At 46.7% G+C, this 23470-nt stretch overlaps 1 protein-coding gene and 2 pseudogenes across 1 annotated transcript; 1 reads left to right on the forward strand and 2 right to left on the reverse strand.

Moving 5' to 3' along the window:
• Nucleotides 1-1434: 1434 nt before the first annotated feature.
• On the forward strand, nucleotides 1435-9653 carry LOC123051493 (uncharacterized). Its single transcript, XM_044474374.1, has 2 exons — nucleotides 1435-1863; nucleotides 4024-9653. Exon 2 carries the CDS (start codon nucleotides 6461-6463, stop codon nucleotides 7439-7441), a length of 981 nt encoding a protein of 326 aa, XP_044330309.1. The 5' UTR covers nucleotides 1435-1863; nucleotides 4024-6460; the 3' UTR covers nucleotides 7442-9653.
• Nucleotides 9654-10007: 354 nt separating this feature from the next.
• On the reverse strand, nucleotides 10008-16821 carry LOC123051492 (gamma-tubulin complex component 5-like; annotated as a pseudogene).
• Nucleotides 16822-19353: 2532 nt separating this feature from the next.
• LOC123055633 (uncharacterized) lies at nucleotides 19354-22447 on the reverse strand (annotated as a pseudogene).
• Between the last annotated feature and the right edge of the window lie 1023 nt (nucleotides 22448-23470).

Below are 23470 nucleotides of genomic sequence, written 5' to 3' on the forward strand. Positions count from 1 at the left end.
CAATGAAACATGCCCATAACTTGTTCAAGCAGTTATGTAGTGTGATAGGCCAAGAAGTATCAACCCACTGCACTACTCCAGAGTTTACCCCTCGCCAAAGTTAACTAAATTTAAGACATGCTGACATTGCAAAAATAAATTCACTACTACATATGAAATGCTATGTCACTACTAATTGACCTTAATGATCAGTGAGCAAATGTGCAATTCTCTACTGCATATGAAATGGTTGTCACTACTAATTGACGTTAATGATTAGTAAGCAAATGTGCAATTCACTACTGCATGTGAAATGGTTTGTCACTACTAATTGACCTTAATGATCAATGAACAAATGTGCAATTCACTACTACATATGAAATGCTTTGTCACTATAAAATTATGCAATTTACACCTAATTCACTAAAATAGATTGTGAATTACCAACTTAATGTCAATCAACAAATGTGTTGTCAACTAAATTTAGCAAGATAAACAAATTAGTGTCCATTCTACTCTCACATTGACCAACTAAGTAGCAAGATAAACAAATTAACAGAGTGTCCATTCTGTCTCCTACCCTAGTATCACATTTGGGCACATTTTGGCGTATCGCAGCAAATAAAGTACACACCTTCATAGGGCAACCAATGAACCTTCTTCCAGTGTATGTTCCTTCAAAAGTACGAATTTCTCCGGTCTAAGCTTGTGCAACATACACTTGGGCACATCATCCAGTCCAGATCCACAGTACAAGGCCTCGGGAATGGTCTCGGGGGTCTCCTACATGCACAATCCCTTAGATCAACGAAATATTTTGCAAATCGGTGTAGAAAAGCTCAAAACCAAAAAATTCCCCAAATGCAAGAACCCTAACCCTAACTAAACAGACGAGAGAGGGGAACTTACAAAGTACTCAATTCCATGACGACGCCGCCCATGCTGATGTCGTCGTCACTACTCATTTTGCCATTCCTTCATGACGGCATGGTCACCCGCGAGGAGTACGATGGCATCGGTACAGTATTAGGAGAGAGTAAGCTCGGGTAGAGAGTGGGCGAGGGAGAGAGTGAGCGAGTGAGGAGAGAGAGTGAGCTCGTTTCGACCCGGTCGGAACGAACGCCTGACGTGTGGTGCCAAAGGGGAGCACATGTTGTTTCCGCCAAAAATGAGGGGATTTTCTACAAAAGCGCGGCGCCAAGCGGCGGCACCAGGGCGCTCTACCGTCGAGGGGACCGTAAGAGTACCGCAGAGTGTTATGTATTCCTGTGTATAAGGATTTTTTTTTTTGAAAAGCTGTGTATAAGGATTGTATTGTAGTGTTTCCCGAAACATGTAATTTTCTCCCCGTTTGGCCACCCGGACCCACGCCTTAGAAACGGACGGCAAGAACCAGGCCGGGCCAGACCGTGTGGCGTCCGATTTGGCCGCGTCCAGCGAAGACCAAGTGGATGGATGACAGTAGGCATCTTGTCTGAACTCCCAAGCTTTCCCCACCGCTCGCTCCCCAGCTCCCAGTCCACACGAACTCACAGGCTGCTGCATCTAGGCCGCCTGTCCTTGCCGCCGCGGCGGATCTCGTCTCCTGGGCGCGCCGGGGGTTCCTGTGCAACGGCCGCCGACGATGAATCCGTCTCCCGCGCCGGCGTGCTGCTGGATTCAGCCTACTCGCGCAGGGTGGCTTCGCCGAGACTCGGCCTCAGCTCAGGGGGGAGATGTAGCCGCCCGCCGCGTGCGTTGACTACTGCGGGAGAAGGGGGGAACGCGGGCGACGCCTCCGTGGCCCCGTGGATCGGAGGAGCACGGCCGGATGCACCATGTCCGCAGTCACCACTCCCCGGTTACTGCCTGCATGCAGTTCGTCGAGCTAGTAAGGCCCATCAGGTACCCGATCCATCCCACCCTTGTCGTACTCCCTTTTGGAAAATCTAGCTTCAAGACAACCCCATGATGTTTCTGGTTTTAATAAAAAAACATTCTGATGCATCCTAAAGAGCTTCTCAGCATAGGGGCATAACCTAATGTCCATAACTTTGGTGATTTACTTGTATATACATCTATCAGAAGACAAATAGGGCATATTATTGAAATTTATTTGACCAGCAATCTTAGGCTAAAGAGTGACGACCCCATAGTTTAATCGCTGTACGTCCCCTTAAAGAAACAAGAGAACTGGAGGAGGATGTCCATTTTCACAGACTCCCAACAATGTTGACAAAATCCAATAGGGACATTATCTGGTCCAGGGGCTTTATTTGCTTTTCATGGAAAATAGGGATTTTTTTATTTCCTCAACTGAAAACGATCGTGTAAGATCAAGGTTATCACCCACATTTAAGATCTCATTAGGACCCCACAAGGTAGACGACATTTGAAACAAGTTACCAGGGGCTGGCCCAAAATGTTATTTGTAATATTCTGTTGCATGTTTCAATAGGTTGTTGGTACCTTCTATGAGCCACTCACCCTCTTCCAGTGAAGGAATAGTGTTTTTCGGATTCCTACCATTAGCCACCTTATGGAAAGAGGCCGTGTTTTGATCACCTTGTGATAACCATTTCTCATGAGCTCCTCTGTACCCATAGAAGCTCCTCTTCAGCATAAATGTCATGCAACTCTATCTGGATATAAACTCTCGTTCGATGGGCTTCAGGAGATAAGGGTGCATTTTCCTCTAGGGATTCTAGTTCTTGCAATTCTAATTGCTGCTCCACCTTTTTTTCTTCCTATTATGACCATGTAACTTAGATCCCCAACCTTTTAGGTATTTTTAACCCTCTTCAGTTTGACATTCAAAATATCAATAGGATCCACACCAGTAACATGTTTAAACCAAAATTTTGCGACCAAGGGAAGGAAAAATTCATGTTTGAGCCAGTCCAGATCAAATTCAAAACCTCTGCTCCCAGTCCTAACAGGTTGCACATCACCACTGTTATGGAGGAGTGCATTATGGTCAGAGAGCTCTCGAACCAGTTTTTTGACATGTACCATAGGAAACACATCTTCCCAAGAAGTTGGCATTAGGACTCTATCTAATTTCTCAAGCGTAGGGCAAGATTGCTTATTAGACCAGATAAAATTACCCCCAACCATAAAAATCCCGCTCAGGTTGAGAGTGTGAATGATGGAATTAAACAAACCAGAAGCATGAGAGTTCTTTTCATAGCAATGTCTCAAAATATTAAAGTCAACATGATAGAATACTGTCCTCTTTTCACATCTAAAACCTCCACAGTATCTTGTCTCACACCACACAAAGTACCCCCTGATTTACCAATAGATGGGATTCAATCCCAAGAAAAGGCACTCCCAGGATCATATTTTCTTAAAAAAACTTTATTTATAATCTCCCCTCATAGTTTCTTGTAGCCCTAGGAAATCCAAGGAATGGGTATTAATAAGATCCACAATACAGGAAAACATACCTTTCTTCTATCCCCCTACAATTACAGAATAGTCATATCATTGATATCTATCGGGGTATTTCTTAAGCCTGCCAGATCTGCTAGGAGGAAGAGTGGACCTGACAGTAGCTTTTTGGCTCCTAGTAACAGGTTTGTCAAGGGATGGGGCAAGGAAATAGCTACATTCTTTGAGAGGTTTTCCCCCCTTTTTCCTAGATTGCACAATAGTGAAAGAATCATCATCCCTTATTGCTATTATCTGATTAATCGACAAATATCCATCTTCCCTCTGCTTGTGTTCTTCTGTAAAGTGATAGGTAAGAGGGAAGACATCCAAGTCATCTGCCTGTGCTTGGTTGATAATCTGTATTGATATTCTTGGTATTGGATAGCTTTACATCGAGTATCTTGATGTATTACTGCATTTGCTAGGTGTACTTGTTATCTGCTGCAGCAGGCATTTATGTTTATGAAGCTGCACAAATGATTAGATGTACATAAGCATATATGTGGTACTGGTCAAGTGGATGGTGCATGATAATTTGCTCAGTCATAGAGTAGAGGTTCTGCATATGTATGCACAGGTTGATTGGAGTAGCTCGGCATGCTACTAAGCTGATTTTCTTTTCCTTTACAGGTTTCAGTTTGTAATTGGATAGTCTGAGATGATGAGTGCTGAAGCAATGGGCCCGCATTATTGGAAGCAAGGTTGCCTCCTAATGTCGAGACCTTCCAGAGCGTATCTTTTTGAAACCACTGTTGCAAAATCAAGACTTGCCAGAGCATGTCTTTCGCTGAAACTACTGTTGCAAAAATTTGGGCGTAAGCATCCCTGCCCCCCTTACTTGATCCTGGTAAATCATATATGTAGTTCTTACTATCAATTTCATGCTAGGCTTCAGCTAGCAAATGCTAGGCTTCAGTCACATGCTTATGTTGGGTGGATCTTAAGATTCGTAGTTAGCTAAGTAATCACACGCTGAATATGGTTTTGACACTCAATTGATTTGTGTAGCTAAACAACCAAAACTTCCAATAATTACAAAATGCAGAGAAACTAAGCAGAGAAAAGGAAAACAAGGCCAACGGCAAAAACCAAAAAACTAGCAGAAACTAAGGCGCAGCTGCGCGGCCGGATCAGGCGGGCGTGGGTGCACCCCATGTTGCGATCTGATCTCGTGCGTACTTCATATAGAGTGTGCCCAAGGTCTTTTGTACACATGATTCTACACCAGATCATGTGGAGTCATAGTTCTGGCGAGGGATTGAATTTGAATAGTTTTGTGATGTTAATTTTACACCTTTGTCAAAATCCATACGTGGAAGGCCTAAAAGTGTTGTGTTTGATGAGTCCTAGGAGTATTAACTGAAGTTGGTTCCAGTTGTATCGGGTTTTAGATGGGTGGGTGGTTCTCCTGTTCTGTCCGTGTACTTAAGATGATATGTGACGCTGTGACACCAGATTAACGAAAGAAGAAGAGCTTGATCATCATATTTTTCTTTTGAGCATGGCGGACTAACCTAGTGGTTTATTTGTTGAAACCAAAGACATATTAGTACACGAGGCTTCATCTGATTTCTGTTTTGAGCATGGATAATTAATCCCCCAGTTCATTTGTTGAAACCCTAGTCCAGGTACCAAGCCCATCCGTACTCCATTTCTTCCTTGATGGGGAGTGCAAGGATATGGGTAGCGTCCGTAGCCCAAAAGATGGATTTCACCAGCTGTTCATCCCAAGTCGCTGTGTATGGGTCCTTGAGCTCCGTTGTCGTTTAGATGATGGTGTTTCCCCGTGGTGTGAAAGGCTTTCTATCCCAGTTTCTTGGGAGCCAGGGGTCCTCACAGATTTTTACCGCCGTGCCATCGCCCACTCGGTTGATGATTATTCCTTGGTTGAGTACCTCAACACCTTGCAAAATGCCTCGCCATGCATAGGACATCCCATCTTTTGCTTCCGCATGAAGAATGTCCATATCTGGGTATTACCTCGCCCGGGTTGTCGAACAGTCTCCAGCCCTGCTCATGGCTAGGTTGAACGTATGGAATGGAGATCCTTAAACCCTAATCCTCCTCCCTTCTTGAACCTTGTAAGTTTTTCCGCGGACAGCCAATGGATCTTCTGGTCTTCATCCTGTTGCGCTCAGAAAAACCTCGAGATCATGGCTGTCATTTGCTCGCATAACCCTTTTGTAAGGTCAAATACCGACTGCAAAAATCGGTATAGCTTGGGCACATGCTTCTATGAGGATCTCTTTTTCAGCCTTGGTTCTGGATTGGCCAACTATTTGTCCTTGGAGTATATAGCTACTTAAGGAAATGATGGTTCAGTGTTGACAAGTCATAGGAGGATGTGGAGGATGGCTGTGATTGCCGAGGCAAACGTGTGGGGGATGTTGGTTGCTGTGTTCGATTCACTCCGGCGTATCTGCATCGAGTTCTGTGGACCTAAGCGCTATTAAGGACTCATCGGGGGGCTACTTGCGAAATTAGGCAAGCCCCTCTCTGGCCGTTGGATCTACCATCCAACGGTCCGTATGCGCGCTCTGTAGCATAAGAAAGACGAGTTCCGAGCCGACCCCCCGCCGCCACCATCAGATCTCGATCCATTCGCCCCATTCCCCTCCCGCCCGGCAAAACCCTAGCCCTCGTCGCCACCTCCCCGCCGCTCTCCATGGAAGGTCTTCTACCTCTCCGGCCCGTGCTCTTCCGCCGCTCCAGCCGGCAGAGAGGTTCTGCCCGGTCGTCCGCGACATCCGTCTTCTCCGACTGAAATCCACATCAACCGCTCGCTCTTTCTTCTATCCTCAAGATCCGGAGGGGAAGAAGATGGAAGATCCGATGGAACAGGAGAGTGAAGATCTGAAGGCGGGGGAAAAGAAGACGAAAGATCCGGTGGAGAAGGAGATCGAAGATCTGAAGGCAAAGAAGGTGCGCCTGACACCGCAACTGGTTCACTCCATGTCTAACTACTGTTGGATGTTGGGCGGGCTCGGCACTTTTTACGGGGCATTAGATGATTTGCCCCAGTTTACTTGGGCATTAGATGATTTGCCCCAGTTTACTTGGGCATTAGATGATTTGCCCCAGTTTACATGGGATTAGATCATTGCTCCCCACTTTTTACCTCTTCGTCTTCACCGTCACATACTTTGCACCTCTGGCCGCCCAATTCATGTCTCCTCCTCCTGCTTCCCCTAGCTCAAAGTTGCTGATGCCTGCTCCACATACCACACTGCCCCATGTGGGTTGTAATCCGATGCTTGCACAGTACATTGCTGCCATGTACCCCCCTAGTCAGGTCTGCGCCCTGCTCTCCACAACTGCCTACGACTGTACTCCAATGCTTGTGCAATACATCGCCAGTATTGCTCCTGGTCGAATTTGTGCTATGCTGCCCACAACTGCCACTGATCATCCTGCCTCGGGTGCCTCCCCATCTTCCTTGGCTTCAGACTCATCCCAGTCAAACAAGCTCAAATCTTATATATCTTTCTGGGATAGGTTGACTGTGGCATTCTTGTTGGGAGCAATGTTCCTCATTGCTACGGTGAAGCCACGAGTTGATGCAGCGGCAAAGGCTGAGGACCGTGCTGCCAGCAAGGATGACAAGGTGTATGAGGCTGTGCTTGATGAGCTGTGCAAGGACCATAGATATGCCGCAAGAGCCCAAGCAGAAGTCCATGAGGCCACCCGCTGTACCTTTCCTGCATCACATGCCCTGCGTCCCGATGTTGCTCGCCGCATGCGCACCCGTGATGACGCTGTCAAAGCGAGAGAAGAGGCTTGCAAGAAGGTTGACGACCTAAGGGCAGTGGTTGGTGTGGCCAGAATGGGGAAGGTTGAAAGGTTCATGGTCCGCTGTTTTTTTGTCCTCTCGATCTTGTTCTCCTTGAGTGCAGGGATCTGCAGTGCAGCTGCTTTCTTCAGATCTGCTCAACTAGAGAAGGGGGGTTCGATGAGCCTTGCTGCTGTTATTGGCACTATTGCTGTTGCAGGAGTACCGATGGTCTTGGCGCATGCCCATTTCTTATATGTTGCTTTGTACGAGAACTAGTTTTTGCAGCGCCAATACATTGTGTTACTTATGGTTTGAGAACTTATGTGGAAAAGTGAACTGTAGGCTGATTTATTGTAATTCTGCATGTTATCCCTGTATTCAGTCCACTCCTCATCTTTTAATTAAGAACCAAATGATCACTGCTGCATCTCAAATAAGAGACATAGTGGTGTTGTGCTGTAACTGCACATGACAAAAGCTATTGTTCAAGTTCTTGACATTATTTTGAATGCATTTAATCCTGTTTTTGAATTAAATGCTATAGACTGGATCCTCTTTTTATTCCCCTGTTATGTTGAATGAACTTTTGAATATTGGGCCTGTGCTTGCATTCAAGTTGATTTGTTTTTTTCAGATGTGAGTGTGTATGGGAAGTTTATAGTTTGGGTGTATGAGAGTTTGTGCATTTTAGTGCAGGTTTTGGGGACTGTTTGCAATTTAGCTTCAGACAACAATGATCCACATCCTCTGTTGGTAGTTGCAATCCCTACGGTAGTTCCTTAGCCTCCTATAAATTAGCACATCCTCAAGAGTATGACAGTTGAGATATTTATAGTAGAACTGATGATGCTGTATCACCTTTTCCTACTAAGTCATTGAAGCTTCTTGCTCCCAGCTTATGACTGTACAGAACTACATCTTCAGAATTTATTGGATATTCTGACCATGTCTTTTTCCTGAGCAAAATCAGAGTACTTAACTGTACAATAATCATGTTTTTCTCTTGGGTTAGTAAAAGAAGGAATTGGATATAATAACTGCACAATGTGTTTTCTGTGGTTGGCCACTTCCAGTTGAAAAGCTCAATAAATATAGGCCTGGGACTGGATTATAAGACGATAAAACTAGATAGTAGTCATAGCATGTGTGATTTGTTAAAGTAGCTTTTAGAGATTTATCTTGGCCACACTACTCAAGGTCTCAGAAGCTCATCTGTCCAAGTTCATAGCTGGTTTTTGCTTTGCAACAGTCCATATCATCTAAAGGATTATTTGGCGCATTCTGGGGAATGAGGGAGACTATACCTATTGGTAGACTCATTGGATTTTGGCAACATGTACAGTGAGGTACAACTGCAACTTGATGTGTGGATATTGAGAGTAAGTTAGTAGGCATATTGTTTATCCTCAGGTTCAGCACTTCTAGTTAGGTTTGTTAATTATCTCACACTACATGATATATATTACAAGTGTAACGTATTTATCTGAAAAGTGATGACTGAGATGTGTTACTATATGATCTTCTCTGAAAAGTAGTGCCTATTTTGGCCTTCTTACTGCTGTTTGGATGAGGGTTTTACCTACATGCCCATCTTACAGTTTCTCAGTATAAAAAATCCTAGCCTGTTTGTGTCGCGCTGCTACTTTTGTATTCAAGAACATTTGGATGTTTTATGACTCTGTAATGGTAATGCTTGTTAATCCTGCTACAGTCATATTGTTGTTCTTTCTTCCAACGCACTTATGTAATTATGTATGTGTGGTATTGTGACACGATGTTCAGCCTATGATACGAAGCACAACAGTAAGTATACCAGTCCAAGAGCAACCGGCACATTTGTTTATGTTTCACACTTGTCCAAACATTTAATGAGTTGGATGATTTTTTTTATGAAATAAATCTGCAATTTGCAGTATGCCTGGCTAGTAACAGTGCAAAATATTGAACAGAAACATGTACATATATTCCTAACCATTAAGATACGAAGCTTTCAGATACCAAGGCACGAGGAGCGGTCGCCCTCGGGGACGGCTCTCCTGCTGGCCTGGAGCGAGTCGCCACAGCCTTTGATGCAGGAGAGGAAGGATATGCATACCCTTATGCGGCTGGTGTGCTGGGAAGTGTGAAAACATTGAAACGCTGTTGTCTTCGGCAATGCACTACTGGTCTTGAGTGTGGTGCTGAAGCGGATTCATGAGGAGGGTAGGGCTTGGCAGAAAGCCGGGTTATTTCGGAGTGACATGGCTTTATTCTTTCATAAGTTGTTTAGGTGAGGAGTAGTTGCCTTGTATTCAGCCTAAGGCCAAATTTGTAACTTGGTGGACGAGATATTCTAGAAGAAGAAAAAAGATATCAAGGTTGCAACATAGGGGAACATTTCTGGATGTATAACTTTTGTATGAAGCAGCATGCAGATATCACCTTTTTGTTACCCAGGAATTTTCTCCAACTATATTTGACTATAACAAAAGGAAATCTTTCAAGTTTGGGTCGTGGAGACTATTCTCTGACTTTGCTCTTTTTAATGAAAAGTTGATGTACAAGCCAACTAGGCCTTACATGACTCACTGTCTCGAAGATGAAAACAAACCTTTTGGAGCCGCATGGCAGCACAGTTGTATACATTTGATATTGAAATAATTGGTTATAATTTTACAGCAATATATTATTTTTTACATAGAATTATAAACATGGAAAATAAAATAAACAGGGGAATGCACGGTACATGTCATTGAAGATGAAAATACGTGTTGATGCAACTCCGGAAGATGTCGTTTATCTTGGCCAGAAGAGGCACAACTTGACTCAATAAGCTTAAGGAAACACAAACGACTAGTGCTAATTTATATCATCCTTCCAACTCAAAAAATAATAATAATTTAAATCATCCTTGTGTAGCCTTGTGCAGGATTGATACCGGTGATTTATAGTTTCCCCATCCAAAAATCCATTGGCTTACTTCTTTTTTTGCGGAAGATCCATTGGTTTACCATGAATGAAACAATCAGAAGGAAAAAGGGCCAGAGGATTAAAAATTCAAATCCAAAGGCTCACCCGCTGGCTTCATGTGATGGTGTTCATCATCAGATCTATTCAACAGATTCACACATAGATTGCAACTTGGGAAAAAAGGAAGTTGCATCCTCAGAATTGTGTAAAACTTAAGGAATTCAAGAACTGCTCCGTGCTACCTGGGGCCTGGCCACCTCAGGTTTATGTACACTCCCCCACAAATGGAGATGAAAAGCACCTACAATCCTATCAAGGCTGCTACTGCCGAGGGCGGGGCCCAGGGATCGCAGTGAAGCTTCCGGTGTCAGACATGTAATAGTGGTTGTAGTTGATCCTCGTGACCAAATCCGCGAGATGGGGAAAGTGGCCCACGTTGAGCTTGAAAGATAGGATCTGCAGAGGGATTTCAGCAATAAATCTACTGACACGTACATTTTGGGCAACATAAGAGATCATCAAATTTTGCCAAAGTAGGTAGGAGCATACCCTCAAGAGGAACACGACGCACTCGTCGAATTGCTTCTCGATCCCATCCAACTCCATCTCGCATCTTGCCCTAACAGATGCGGCAGTCCCTCCGGTGCCAAGAGTTTGCTCCACATTGTGGAAGTCTAGCGCCAATCCTAGTATGGTCTTGACTCGACTGGCGATCAGAGCCCACTGAAAACACACGGAAAATGAACACTCTTAGCAATAGTTCAGAACTTCGAGACTGCATTTGCATTTTATAAGAATGACATGTTCTCACCAACTTATCCGAGGCCACAAAGCATTGTCTCTGAATAGAAGAAAGATATGCCTCATGAACTTCCATGACTTCGTCCAATGTAGTAGCGGATGCCATGCCATCACAAAACTTAGTCCAGGCACTATGATACACCTGCTAAAAAAGAAACGAGTTCAACTCGAGACAGTCACAGTTTCTTATAATGAAATGAGTCAACCCGTCTCAAACTCACTCGATCCATGACATATTGATGAAATGCATCGACAAAATGCAGGAGCTTCTGCCCTACTATCAAGTGTTGTTTAAAATTATGTGCTGTGCTGCCTCTGCCCTGCCAAAGGAAAAGGGTTGATACATCAGAATGAAGCTTGCAAGATAGAGCAGACCCAACTATCCAACACTATACACTACAGGAATTACAAAAAATAAGTAGCACAGCATGATTTGATGCCAGCATACCTTCCACATCCACTTTCGGGTTTCGTCCAAAACAAACTTTGCACGCTTGACTTTCAGTAAGAATCCCATGACCTGGTCCAGCAAATGACCAAAGCCAATCATGTACATGCCGCCCTGTTAAATACCCCCTCCATTCCACAACAAGAATTGTGGAACGGAAGGAGTACTTAAGTGTTCAAGCAATTACCTTATTATACTTCTTCAGAGCCTCCGCATTGGCAATTAGATCAAGAGGCCAAGACACCTGCCACCACCAAAATACATGAAAACTGTCACACACAGCAAATAACACAGATCATCCTTGTAGTTATTTGGGAAATACCTTATACGTGAAGTTAAGCGCATCAAGTGCATCGATGCCAAAACCCTGTGCACGACCTTTTCTGGAAGTTGGTGCACTTTCCTCATCATATCGTGTGTCATGCTTTGCTAATGAAACAACCAATGAATCTGGAGCAGTTAGGAGCACTTTATCAGCTGAATATCTTATGGATTCCTGCAAGTCAAGGATTCATGTATGAGTAATGATGGACATAGATATCAAACACAAAGTAGATTTGAAAAGTAATCACCTGCAACAAAGTATTCAGCTCAAAATCATCATCCCAGGAATTTCCTTTATCGAGCTTATAAAAAATTGTTATCAGAAACTGCTGCAGCATGTCACCTGAAAACTCAAGTTGGATTATTTGAAACATATTTATATCCTTACTCATTGTCAAAAGAATATTTATTTCTCAAGTGAAAGCTACTCTTCTGTGCAATGGAAAGTTTGTGTCGGGGAAAACACAGCAAAAGGTTAAATCCACTGGATAGCACACCTGATCCTAGCAAATAGATACTTCGTAATACAAGTAGTTCATCCATTAATCTCCATTCACCCATTAGCTTGCACAGGATTTGCTTGCCAGTGTGATCCACCTAATGAAGAGGAAGAAAGCACAAAACAATTATACAGATGGACTAACAAGAAATGGCATGTGAGTCTAACTATAGATCAGACCTGTTTCTTTATACATTTAGAAAGGCATTCTTGGATAATACCCACTGGATGAAGAGGGTCTTTCAAACTCATGCTCTGAATAAACTTCAGAACTCTTGATGCAAGTGTACTATCTTTCTGCAAAGGTAAAATCCCCGACAATGGGGCATTTTCCTGAAGGGCAATGGGGTTATAGGCTTATAGCTAATGAGAAAACATGAAGAACAAAAAGAATACTTCAGAAGCAACTCTTACATTTGCACAAGGAAGAAGAGTCGGAAATGCATAAAGTTCCTCGAGGGTCCTTCTATCATCCTCTTGGCGAACATATTCCAAATCATCAACCGAAAACCAAATTTAAAATCAGTACCATCTAGTCTGGGAAAAGATGGTGTAGGTTGTGTATCGCCACAGGTGCTAGTTCCAGCAGATTGGCGGTCACCAAATATAGTTCTCCGCATGTTATCATCATTCAATGGAGGAAGGGCAAAACGTGTAGAGATATTCAAATCACTCCAAGAATTTGGATTCCTCCGCAGTACATCTCCGCAAGCAGTGATAGCTGGGTTTTCATAGCAACATGGACTGAAAGGCGTTTCTACTGCATTGGAAGATACATCTTGCAGGTATCCATGAACAAATATTGGATCCCTCGTAACAGCATCTTCGGACAAGTTTTTCTCCATACCATCATATTTTGTTCCTGAGATAGCATCTCTTAGGAGCTTTAACCAAGTCTTCTCGGAGCAATTTTCTGCACATGCCTCCTCCATTCCTTGTGCATCCCTCTTATATTCCAAAAAAGCTTGGATATCTGGAGCACCACCAGCACGCAGCCTTCTTAAGTATTCAGAAACATGGTCACCATTCTCTAACAGACCAGATAGGCATATCAAGAAAATCTCAGACAAAGTTAAGAGGCCCATTTCGCGAGCATCATGTCCAAACTGACCTGCAGATTTTGTAAGAGCATCTTCACATCTTAAATGCACATTTTGGATATCAGAGCTTAATACGCCTGGCCAATTCTGTCGACTACTGTGATTGAAACATTGATCAACGTCAAAACCATTTGTGCCATCATTAGTTCGATTATGGTGTGTGCTTTGAGCATGCTGAACAAGCTGAAATGATTTTCCAGCAGATACAATGGCCCTTGAGATATCCTTCAAGAACACCGGGCATAGTATATCCACGTAACCTTGATTACTGGTTTTCAAGCAAGCTCCTGCATTACTTGGTTCCTGTTTGCTTGATTCCTTTGTCCTGATAGACTCACTATCAGTTAGAGTTGATGAATTGTCAGATCGTGATCCTCTTACTCTGAGCATATAGCTCATTTCCCAGAAGGCCGGTTGATCTATCGTAACTGCATTATTTGCATAAAAGAACATCTACATCACAAATGAAAACAGAAAACGTTTAAAGTTCAACCAGCAATGCAAAAACGGAAAATCCTTACCGATTTCCTACAGGATTATAATAAACTGGTGCAATCAAATGTAATGTTTACTGTGTGAAATCATAAAGTAAGTTAGAACCCTCCAGCAGTCATTTTAAAAAGGGTTATAAGACTTACAAAACTAAAGCATTAGCCCAAGAAAAAGTAACATTTCAGACAACAAAGAATAATAACCTCATACCACAAAGGGCTATGCAATACAGATAAGTTGCTCCTTTGACATGGTATCAGATCCCAGGTCTAGAGTTTTTTTTTCAACACCGAAACTCTTCTCTTCCCGATCTAATTCGTCTCGGTCTCGATTTCCTCTCTCTCGTTCGATTCTCGATCTCTTCTCCACACAACCAGCATAGATCGAACTATTCTCTTGATCCTCAAACAAGAATGTGCACAAGTATGCATGTTCACAAATGGTTTGAGTTCAAGCCGTGAAAACTGTTCTAGCTCGGTTTACAATCAAAGAAGGAAACTGACCTAGGCTAGTTGTTTCTATGGTTTCACCTGAAACTTTTTTTGAACAGGCCTATGCATAAGCATATATAAAGCCATAAAGGTAATATTTATATGGGACTATCAATTACAGGAGACCCACAGTATGGGGTCAGGAACCTAGACAGTTGACCAGAACATATGAGGAAACAAATAATTATTTACGTCTTTGCAGAAGTCTAAAAGGTTTACAGCATATAACAAATTAAGAATGATACTCTCCGGTTAAAGTTCTAGATTGAGGAATGCAAGTACCTTATGGTAGTGTTTAAGTGTTTTACAAACAGATATATTTGAGTAATTTTTTATGCTATAAATCAGTTACAAGAGATGTTACTTCAATACCTCTTCATAAGGGTCATCAAGAATACCATCATAAAGCCAGGAATCAAGGCACTGAAGATAAGGTAACAAGGTTCCAGCAAATATCACTAACAGCATATGATATGGCTCACCCTACGATTTAGATTTAAAATCAAGGTTAGTGAACATTGTGAAGAGAAGCATAAACAGATAGATTTTGGACAATTAGGCCCTGCTGCAACCTCGCCATCTTCCACAAGACAGACTTCATTTAACTTTTTAAAAATATGGTTCACAACATGGACTGCCACTTCACTAGATGCAATGTTTGCTCCAGAACCCCAAAAACTGTCTGGCACAGCTCCATGCACAACTTGGTACAGATGTTCTGCTCCCGAACATAAACTTCAAGGAATTTTACAGCAATGGTGAGTAATGGCTACACATTGAGTTTAGAATGTAAAATGCTAAATTAACATGAAAACACCAGCACTGCTACTCAAAATATGAGTTGTCACATCTATTCCTTTTTGCCCTTGAAGAACTAACAAAAAGGAAACAGAGAAAAGGTAGGAAGCTCCTTGCCATCACATTTTAGACACGTCGCTAATTTCCCTAAAATATTTTTTGCAGTTTAAACTGCAAAAACATCTTATATTTAGTTACAGAGGTAGTATTAACCTTCACTACCAAAGGTGAACATATACATTAGTAGAACACAAAACATCGAGATCCTTGACAAGACATAATAAGCACAAGCCTGCACCGCACATATACAAATGAACTGCAAATTGGAGGAAGAAAACATCAAGGTATCATACTGAAGTATACCTTGACATAGAATCAGTTAAAGCCAGAAGAGTCACAGTCCGATCAACTGAAACAAACGACTTCTCTTCCTCCTTCAGAGTTGCTTCCCAGAGCCTCTGGCGTCAAAATGAAGACGGACATTAGAATATGCGAATCGGCAAAAAATCATCTGCCCACACTACATGAGAAATACACACAAGGCCTGAACTGCGATCTCACCATAAGCCATGAATCGACTGCACTAGCAAACACACTCAATGTCGGAGTCCCGTGACCGCACGACCTAACCTTCCCAACAAAGAGCTCCACTCGCTTCAAGCATGTCGCGGCGAACAGAAAGGGCTTCAGCACGGAGCCGAGGCTCGCCCGGGACAGATGCGACACATATGTCCCGGGTTTCTCGCAGTACGCCGGCACATTCTTGTCCCAGTAGAGCAAGGGTGTGTCGAAACCCTGAAGCACTTGGAAGACACTTTTAACCTGCAAACCCGCGACGGCAGTACAGACATCAGACTCCAGTACAGCACACGAGCGTGAATCTGAAGAAATAGGGCACCAACCCGCACGAGGAAACCCTTACCAGCTCATGCTCGTCCGTCCTCGAGGCCGGCGCCGGCGCCGAGTGAGGAAGGCCCTTGGAGACGCTGAGCTGAAGCTTCTGTATGAAGCTTTCGGTGGCAGGGGTCTCCAGGTACCCTGCGGGTTGCTGAGGAAGAACCATGGATGCAGGGAGCATGAGGGTTCAGTTTAATTGAACCCCCAAAATTCTTTTGGGAAATGAACTGCTTTGGGTATAACTACTCCAAATTCACTCTTCCCCCTTCCTCTCCAATTCCACCCATTTCCTGTGATGAAATACATGCACAAATCAGAGGACAATTATATCCTTACACCTGTTTGACTGAAACATAGGTCAGCCTCAAGCCAAATGAGCACGAGCAGCAGCAGTGACCACGCACGGCCACGAGCAACAGCAGCCACAGTACGGGCCCGAGCAGCAGCAGAGGCCGCGCATGCCCACGAGCAGCTGCTGCTGCCCCCGCACCCTTGCTGCTCCCCAGTGGCCCTGCTCCCACGCACGGCATAAGCGGCGGCGGCGGAGGACAAGTGCGTGGAGCGGCGGCCACACACGGCCACGAGCAGCAGATGCGGCGGCGGCGCACGGGTACGTGGTGGCCGGCGGCGGAGCAAGAGCGCGAGGAGCGGCGGCGGCGACTCGTAACCCTAACCCTAGTTGGTCGGGGGCTGGCGGGAGAGAGACGACTCACCTTCGCCATCGTGGAGCACCAGTGGCCGTCGCCGTCGCCGTCGTGCCGTCGTGGACCACCGGGAGCTCCTGGGAGTTGGCCGCCGCCCCGCCGTCTCTGTGTGAAAACTGAGGATGTTTGTCATTTTACGTGGGACCCACCTGACAGAGGGCAAAAGATCAAAGTGCAAAGTAAATGGTGGCAGTGGCAAAATATCAAAGTCCAAAGTAAGTGGTGGTAAAATATCAAATCCCCAGTTCTGGCTTCAGGTTCAGTTAGAGCATCGGCGATTTTTTCGCGCCGGAGCCGAAAAAACGGCCCAGTCGTGTTCCAGGAGCCCGATTTGCGCCGGCCTGGGCCGAAATCAGCGCCGACGGACCCAAGCCGAACCCGGCGCGCTGGGGGGAGCCCGGGGGCGCCGGGGCGAGCGGTTTTGGCGCGAAAAAGCCGCGGGCCAGCCGCGTTAGCGACACCGCGCCTCGTCTTCCCCCAACACCTCGGTTTCCCGCAGGGAATCAATGGGCTGCCGCCGGTCAGCCTTGCCATTGATTCCTCACGGGCGGCGCGTCACGGGCGGCGCGTCACGGGACGGCGCGCCGACGCCTCCCCTCCCTCGCACGCGTACACACGGGGCGCGGCGCGGCTATATAAGCCGGTGGCCTCGCTCGCCTGTGGCCACACCAGCCCCGCCCTCGCCGCCGAGCTTTACCTCTCCCGAGCGCCGCCGCCGAGCCCTCCCTCTCCCTCTCCCTCTCCCGTGAGCCGCCGCCCAGCCCCTCCCTCTCCCTCCCTCTCTCTCGATGGCCAAGCGTTTCCCCGGAGACGAGGCGGCGGCCAACGGCTTCGGCCGCCGCATGCTCCGCGAACAGGAGTCGTGGCTCCTGTTCCAGGCGAACATCCCGGCGCCGCCGGACATGCGCGCCGCGCCGACGGGCTGGAAGCTCAGCAACGGGGGAGTGCCCATTCCCCCGTTGCCCGACGCCGTGGCTAAACCATCCTACTTCGCCGACGAGGTCGAGGTCGTGCGCGCCTCCCTCACCGACGCCCAGCTCTCCCTCCCCCAGTACGCCGCCGACAACCACGCGGCTTGGGCGGCGTACTTCGAGCGCCGACAGCAGCAGCGGCTGGCGTCCACCAACGGCGCGGCGGTAGTCGGCGGCCTGAAGAACAGCGAGGAGCGCCACCTGTGTTGGGGCGTCCCCGGCCGCACACTTGAGGGCGTGCTGACGTACCTCGAGGGCGGCAACAACCCGCCGTTGGCGTACCCCCCGGCGAGGGCGGCCGCCCCGGCGCACCGCCGACGCGACGGGCCATGGGCGCCAAGGAGGTTGGGCTCCTCCTCTTCTTCCTCCTCGCGCTCTTCCTCGCACTCCTCCGGCACTCCGGCGCTGCTCGGCGTCAAGGCCGAGCCCGCGGCGGAGACGCCGCTCGGCCGGCGCACTCGTAGCGCCGGCATCGTCATCAACGAGGGCGGTCGGCGCACCTCCTCGTCGGCTCCTCCTCCGCGCTTCGTCAAGCCAAAGACAGAGCCGGGGCTCGCGCCGGTGAAGGCGAAGCCGGGTCTCCCCGCCGTGAAGACGGAGCACGGCGAGGTCGAGCTCGACGACGACGCGACCCTTGAATGGGCACGCCAGGACTCCCTGAAGATGGCGAGGGAGCGCCAGTGCGCCGCCCTGCGGCGCTTCGCGGAGCGCCGCCGGGGCCGCGACGAAGGAGGAGTCGTCGTCATCGACGACAGCGACAACGACGACGCGCCGCGCCGCCACCAGTCCGCCATGGCGACGCCGGGTCCAGTAGGGGCGCCCGCGCCAAGGAGGAGAAGGCCGACAATGACGACGGCGGTGAGGATGGCGGCGACGACGGCGACTACTCGGCGTTCAGCCAGTTTCTTTTTTAGATTAGTTTATATATTTGCTATGTAATGAAAATCCGCGAACTTTGTTGAAATATATTCCCAAGTTGGCCGAAATTTGTCGTGTTTAGCCAAACTTCGCCGAAATTTGTTATATACTTTTATTTTTTGAACGCGCCTGGGGGCGGTCCTGGGGCCGGTGGCTGGGGACCAACTTGCCCCCAGGCCGATTGCGCCGGCTCACCCCCAGGCGATGATTTTAGGCGCCTCCTGAGGGGCCAACGGCTGGAGATGCTCTTAGATCCTACGGCCGTCTCATTCATGGCTACAATTTGCCTTCAGTTAACGTTTCACAATATAACATACAGCGGCGGAAAAGAAAGACATATAGGGGCATCAGCTTTCGAGTTTCGACAAAACTAAATAGTTGGACGCGCTTTCCTCCCTTGTTGATGTTCTTTGGTTTCAAAAAAAAATACTCACTGTGATTCAAAATATTAGATGTATTACTTTTTTAAAAAGTCAAACATTTTTAAGTTTGACCATATTAGTAGAGAAATATATCAAAATCAACAATATCAAATCGGTATAATTAGATTCGTCATGAAATGAATTTTCATATTTTTTTTGTTTAATATTGTGGATGTCGGTAATTTTGGCTCTGAACTTGGTCAAAGTTAAAGGATTTTGACTTTTCAAAAAACTAATACCCTTAATATTTTGGAATTGATGAATATTTAGTGTGGGGGCAGTGAGATGATGGAGTGTGTTTTGTTTTTTTATAATACGATATTTGGTGGGTCTTTTTGGATGTGATTTTGTGTTATCCGTTAATAAACACCTATTTATGTGGGGAAATTTCTGCATCGGATATTGTAGCACCAATATAATGGTCGCTGAAGAGATCCTACTGAGAGTCCCAAAGCAAGTTCAACTCCCCCGAGCATCTCTCGTTTCACTTTTTCTGCGGTGGCATTTGGAATATTTTCCTATAGTTCAATGGTTAAATACATTAGAGAATTCAACTAAAAATGATGGAAAATTTCGGAAATTTCACCTTGGCTTAATTCATCGTAACAGGGAGTAGTGCAATTAAATGATATACAACCAAAAAGTATCAAGCTTCATTAAGAAAAAGCCACCTGTGGAACTTTGTTTTTCTTTCCATAAGAAGCAGTGCTGGAAAAATGTCCAGCACTCGAGTCTGTTTGTCTCTAAAGGGAAAAGTTTCTGGGTATTGTTGGCCATCCAAGAGAGAGAATCAATATCTCTCACAAATGCTCCCTCAAATGTGCCATAAGAGTTATCTTGTGGGATTGGAAGAGGATCATCAAATGCCGCAAGTAGTGCCCAGACAGAACTCAACTCTAGTCTCTGAATGTAGAGGGCATAAAATTCAGTAAGGATTTGGAAGAGAGGATAGATCTCATCATATCACGACTTCAAATTTTGGTTCAATTTAAACCTTCATTTGCCTTGTCAGTTGCGGTAGACCTGACGCAGAAAGCAGACGGTTCGCACTTTTCCTTGATCAATGAGTTATAAAAAGGATCAAACAGAGCACACATAAATATGGTTGTCTTGGAGAAAAGTCAGAACATGATGTGCTTCTTGTACGAAGAAACTAAGCGAGATCCATGAATTGCAAGGAGGGTATTGCGTAAAAGAATCCGTCTATTGTCTATGATTCATAACCATGACCTACATAAATCTAGTGCTCTTGGTAAATTTATCTTATCACATGTTTATATTTCTATTTTGGTTCATACACCAATGGAGCAATAAAATGTGCCAAAACCATCCAAGCTCAATACCAGAAGGAAATATGTACATTAATCTCTCAATGGAATTCCATTGAACCACAATTTGGTTTCAGAATTTCCGTTTCTAGTATATAAAATGGTACCTAAACCATATCACTATGATATCTAGGCAGTAATTTTTGGACTTTTGTGTAACTTTACTTCATAATGTGGCACACTTGAGAAATTACTAGGGTGCACCGAGGTACATGTGCCCCTGGCTGGGTTTTCTCATTTTCAGCTTTGAATTTTTTTGAAATAATTTGTGAATGTGAATTGTCCAATGACTTGTGAACCAGAAGATTTTTGAACAATAATATTTTTATTTGTGTGCTCCATGAAACAAAATGGTACATTTACGCACTCTGTTTTAGACACTCTTCCCTTCTTTTGTTCTTACACTAACAAACATATATATATGCACAACTTTTTAAGAAATTTTAAAACTTACGCATGTGTGGTTTTATTATTCCAAGAAACAGGGTGCAAGTGTAACCAGGTGGACAAAATCCTCTCTCGGAACACTTGGGTTTAAGTATTTTTTTTAGAGCTGGCAGCCTGTCACTTTTTTAAAAAAATGGAGGAGGACCCCCGGCCTCTGCATCGGGACGATGCATGCAGCCATTTTATTAATTATTCACACAAGACCTAACAAAGTCATACAACAGTAAGACTGAAGCCACCGTCTAGGCAACAAACTATCGCTACTCATATCCAATTGATGAAGGGATGCTGATAGTCTGGGCCTAATACCAAACAGACCTCGCAGCCAAACCTAACATCTAAGACCTGAGATCCCAACCAGGACGCATGTCGGGTATGGGGCACCCACCAGTCCGGTGCACTCCTCAACCAGGACGCCTACCGGGTATGAGGCCGCCGCAGCCACCTGCCACTAATCCGTGTTGTAGTGTTGCATCTACCTTGCCCGGTCTAGCTGCCGTCAACGCCAGACAACGCCACCATCCTGCGTGAGTCCATCTCCGCGCATCGGGCGCCGAGTCTCCACTGCACCACGCCGCCGAGATCCGCCGCCATAAATGGGCAAGATGAAACACCGCTCTTCCTCTTGTCCCCTCCAGCCAGCACTTGCTCCAAAACGATGCCCCCAGGAGGGAGAACGACACCGAAAGCGCCGTCATCGTCCGATCCGGTAGACCCAGATGTAGGGTTTCCTCCGGAACATCCGGATCAGGTTGACGCGACCTGCAACGACGATGCCTCGAAAAGGGAACGACGTCCGAGACGTCGCCATCGTCCGCCAAGACCGCAGTCAGGCGAGATTTTCACCGGAAGCCACGTTGTCCTGATCTCTCGGCTGGCTGGAACCGAGCGCGGAGCCTCGCCACGAAGACGTAGGCCGCCGTCGGTACTCCGGCAAAGATCCGTCATCTCCTCACCGGTCCCTTCACGCGCCGCCGGTCGGCGCAAGGCCACCCCGCGGTGGATCCGATCGGGACGTTGGATCCACAGCCATCGTCGTCACCATCTCCGCACAGATTAGCCAACCCCGCCAGAAGGGGCGCTGCCACTGCCGCCGGCCATGGAACTGCGGCCACTGCCGCGCGGCATAGGGTTGGTGCCCTAGCTGCCGCCGTCGGACTCCCACGAGAGGTGCCGCCCCTGGCGCCTCAGATGGGATCCCGCAGCCTCCGCCCGCCTAGGTGCCTTCGGCGCCGGGCCCGCCGCCACCGCGGCCACGCCGGCGGCAGGAGGAGGCGCGAGGGGTGGCCTACGGCGCTAGGGTTGAGGGGCCCCTGGCGTCGCCCAGGGGAGGCGACGCAAGGGGAGGGGACCTGGACCAGAGAAATGGAAGAGACTTTCACTTCCCAACCTCTGCACCAACTAAAGGATGCCTGCAGCCTGTCACATATGAAGCAGATTACTTAAAGAAACTAGCAAATTTAATTACACAAGCATCTTTTGCTCCCAAAAGAGCTTAAAAGAAACAATATTGAAAAAAATTGTGTGCTATTACAACGGCATCATATTGACCTTGGGGCTTCTCACTCTCAAACAAGCGCCACAGGCCGTTGAACGGTTCAAGCTTGCTTATCCAGGAAGGCCTTACAACTTTAACCAGGTCACTCTGCACGGCCGGGCTGATATGCGACTCAGCAACGAAATGAACAGCCATGAAAGTGGTCAGAAGTTGAGTAAGTGACTGATCGATGGACTAAACTCCAAGAAGCAAATCACAGTAAAATTCACTCACTACACTCTACAGTAGGATATGATAATGAGATGGTGTAGTGAAGTAAGCTACATATAGCTAACTTGGTACGTACTACGCGGAGCATGCATCCACAAGATGTCAACCTGATATACTACAGGCCACTGCTAGCCGTAAACCGGCTGATGGTAGGGATTTTTTAAACCGCCTCGACAGCCGTTGGTTTGCGTTGTTTGGGCCGCTTGATCTCTCGAGTCTGGACCATAATATTACTTCCATCCCAGTACGCTTATTTCTCTCGCACAGCGACTCCAGCCAGCCATCGACATGTGATAAACATCCTCGTTTCCCAGGTTGCAGCAGCCCCGTCACTGATCATCTCAGAGCAAAACGCGGACGAGCTCGCCGGCCACGTCTGCATCGCCGGGTTGCAGCAACGACGCCGTTGCGACCATCCTGTTCGTTGCAGCACGGAGTCACGAACGATGCTCCGGCGGCCCGACAATGCTCCAACACAACACCAGTGATGCTTCGTTGCAGCACGGACGATGCTCCGGCGGCCCGGCAATGACCCAACACAACACCGGTGATGCTTCGTTGCAGCACGGACGATGCTCCGGCGGCCCGGCAATGACCCAACGCAACACCGATGATGCTTCGTTGTAGCACGGATGATGCTCCGGCGGCCGGCAATGATCCAACACAACACAGGTGATGCTTCCTTGCAGCACGAACGATGCTCCAGCGGCCCGGCAATGCTCCAACACAACACCGATGATGCTTCATCGCAGCACCGGCGATGCTCCGGCGCCCCGACAATGCTCCAACACAACACCGATGATGCTTCGTCGCAGCACTGGCGATGCACCAGTGGCCCGGCAATGCTCCAACACAATATCGATGATGCTTCGTCGCAGCACCGACGATGCACCGGTGGCCCGGCAAATGCTCCAACACAACACCGGTTATTCTTCGTTGCAGCACTGG

This window comes from Triticum aestivum, chromosome 2D (genome assembly GCF_018294505.1).
Source record: "Triticum aestivum cultivar Chinese Spring chromosome 2D, IWGSC CS RefSeq v2.1, whole genome shotgun sequence".
Taxonomy (NCBI): domain Eukaryota; kingdom Viridiplantae; phylum Streptophyta; class Magnoliopsida; order Poales; family Poaceae; genus Triticum; species Triticum aestivum.

Bases quoted from the DNA above. Each gene is read 5' to 3' on its own strand.
- LOC123051493 (XM_044474374.1), top strand. From the start codon at position 6,461: ATGATTTGCCCCAGTTTACATGGGATTAGATCATTGCTCCCCACTTTT.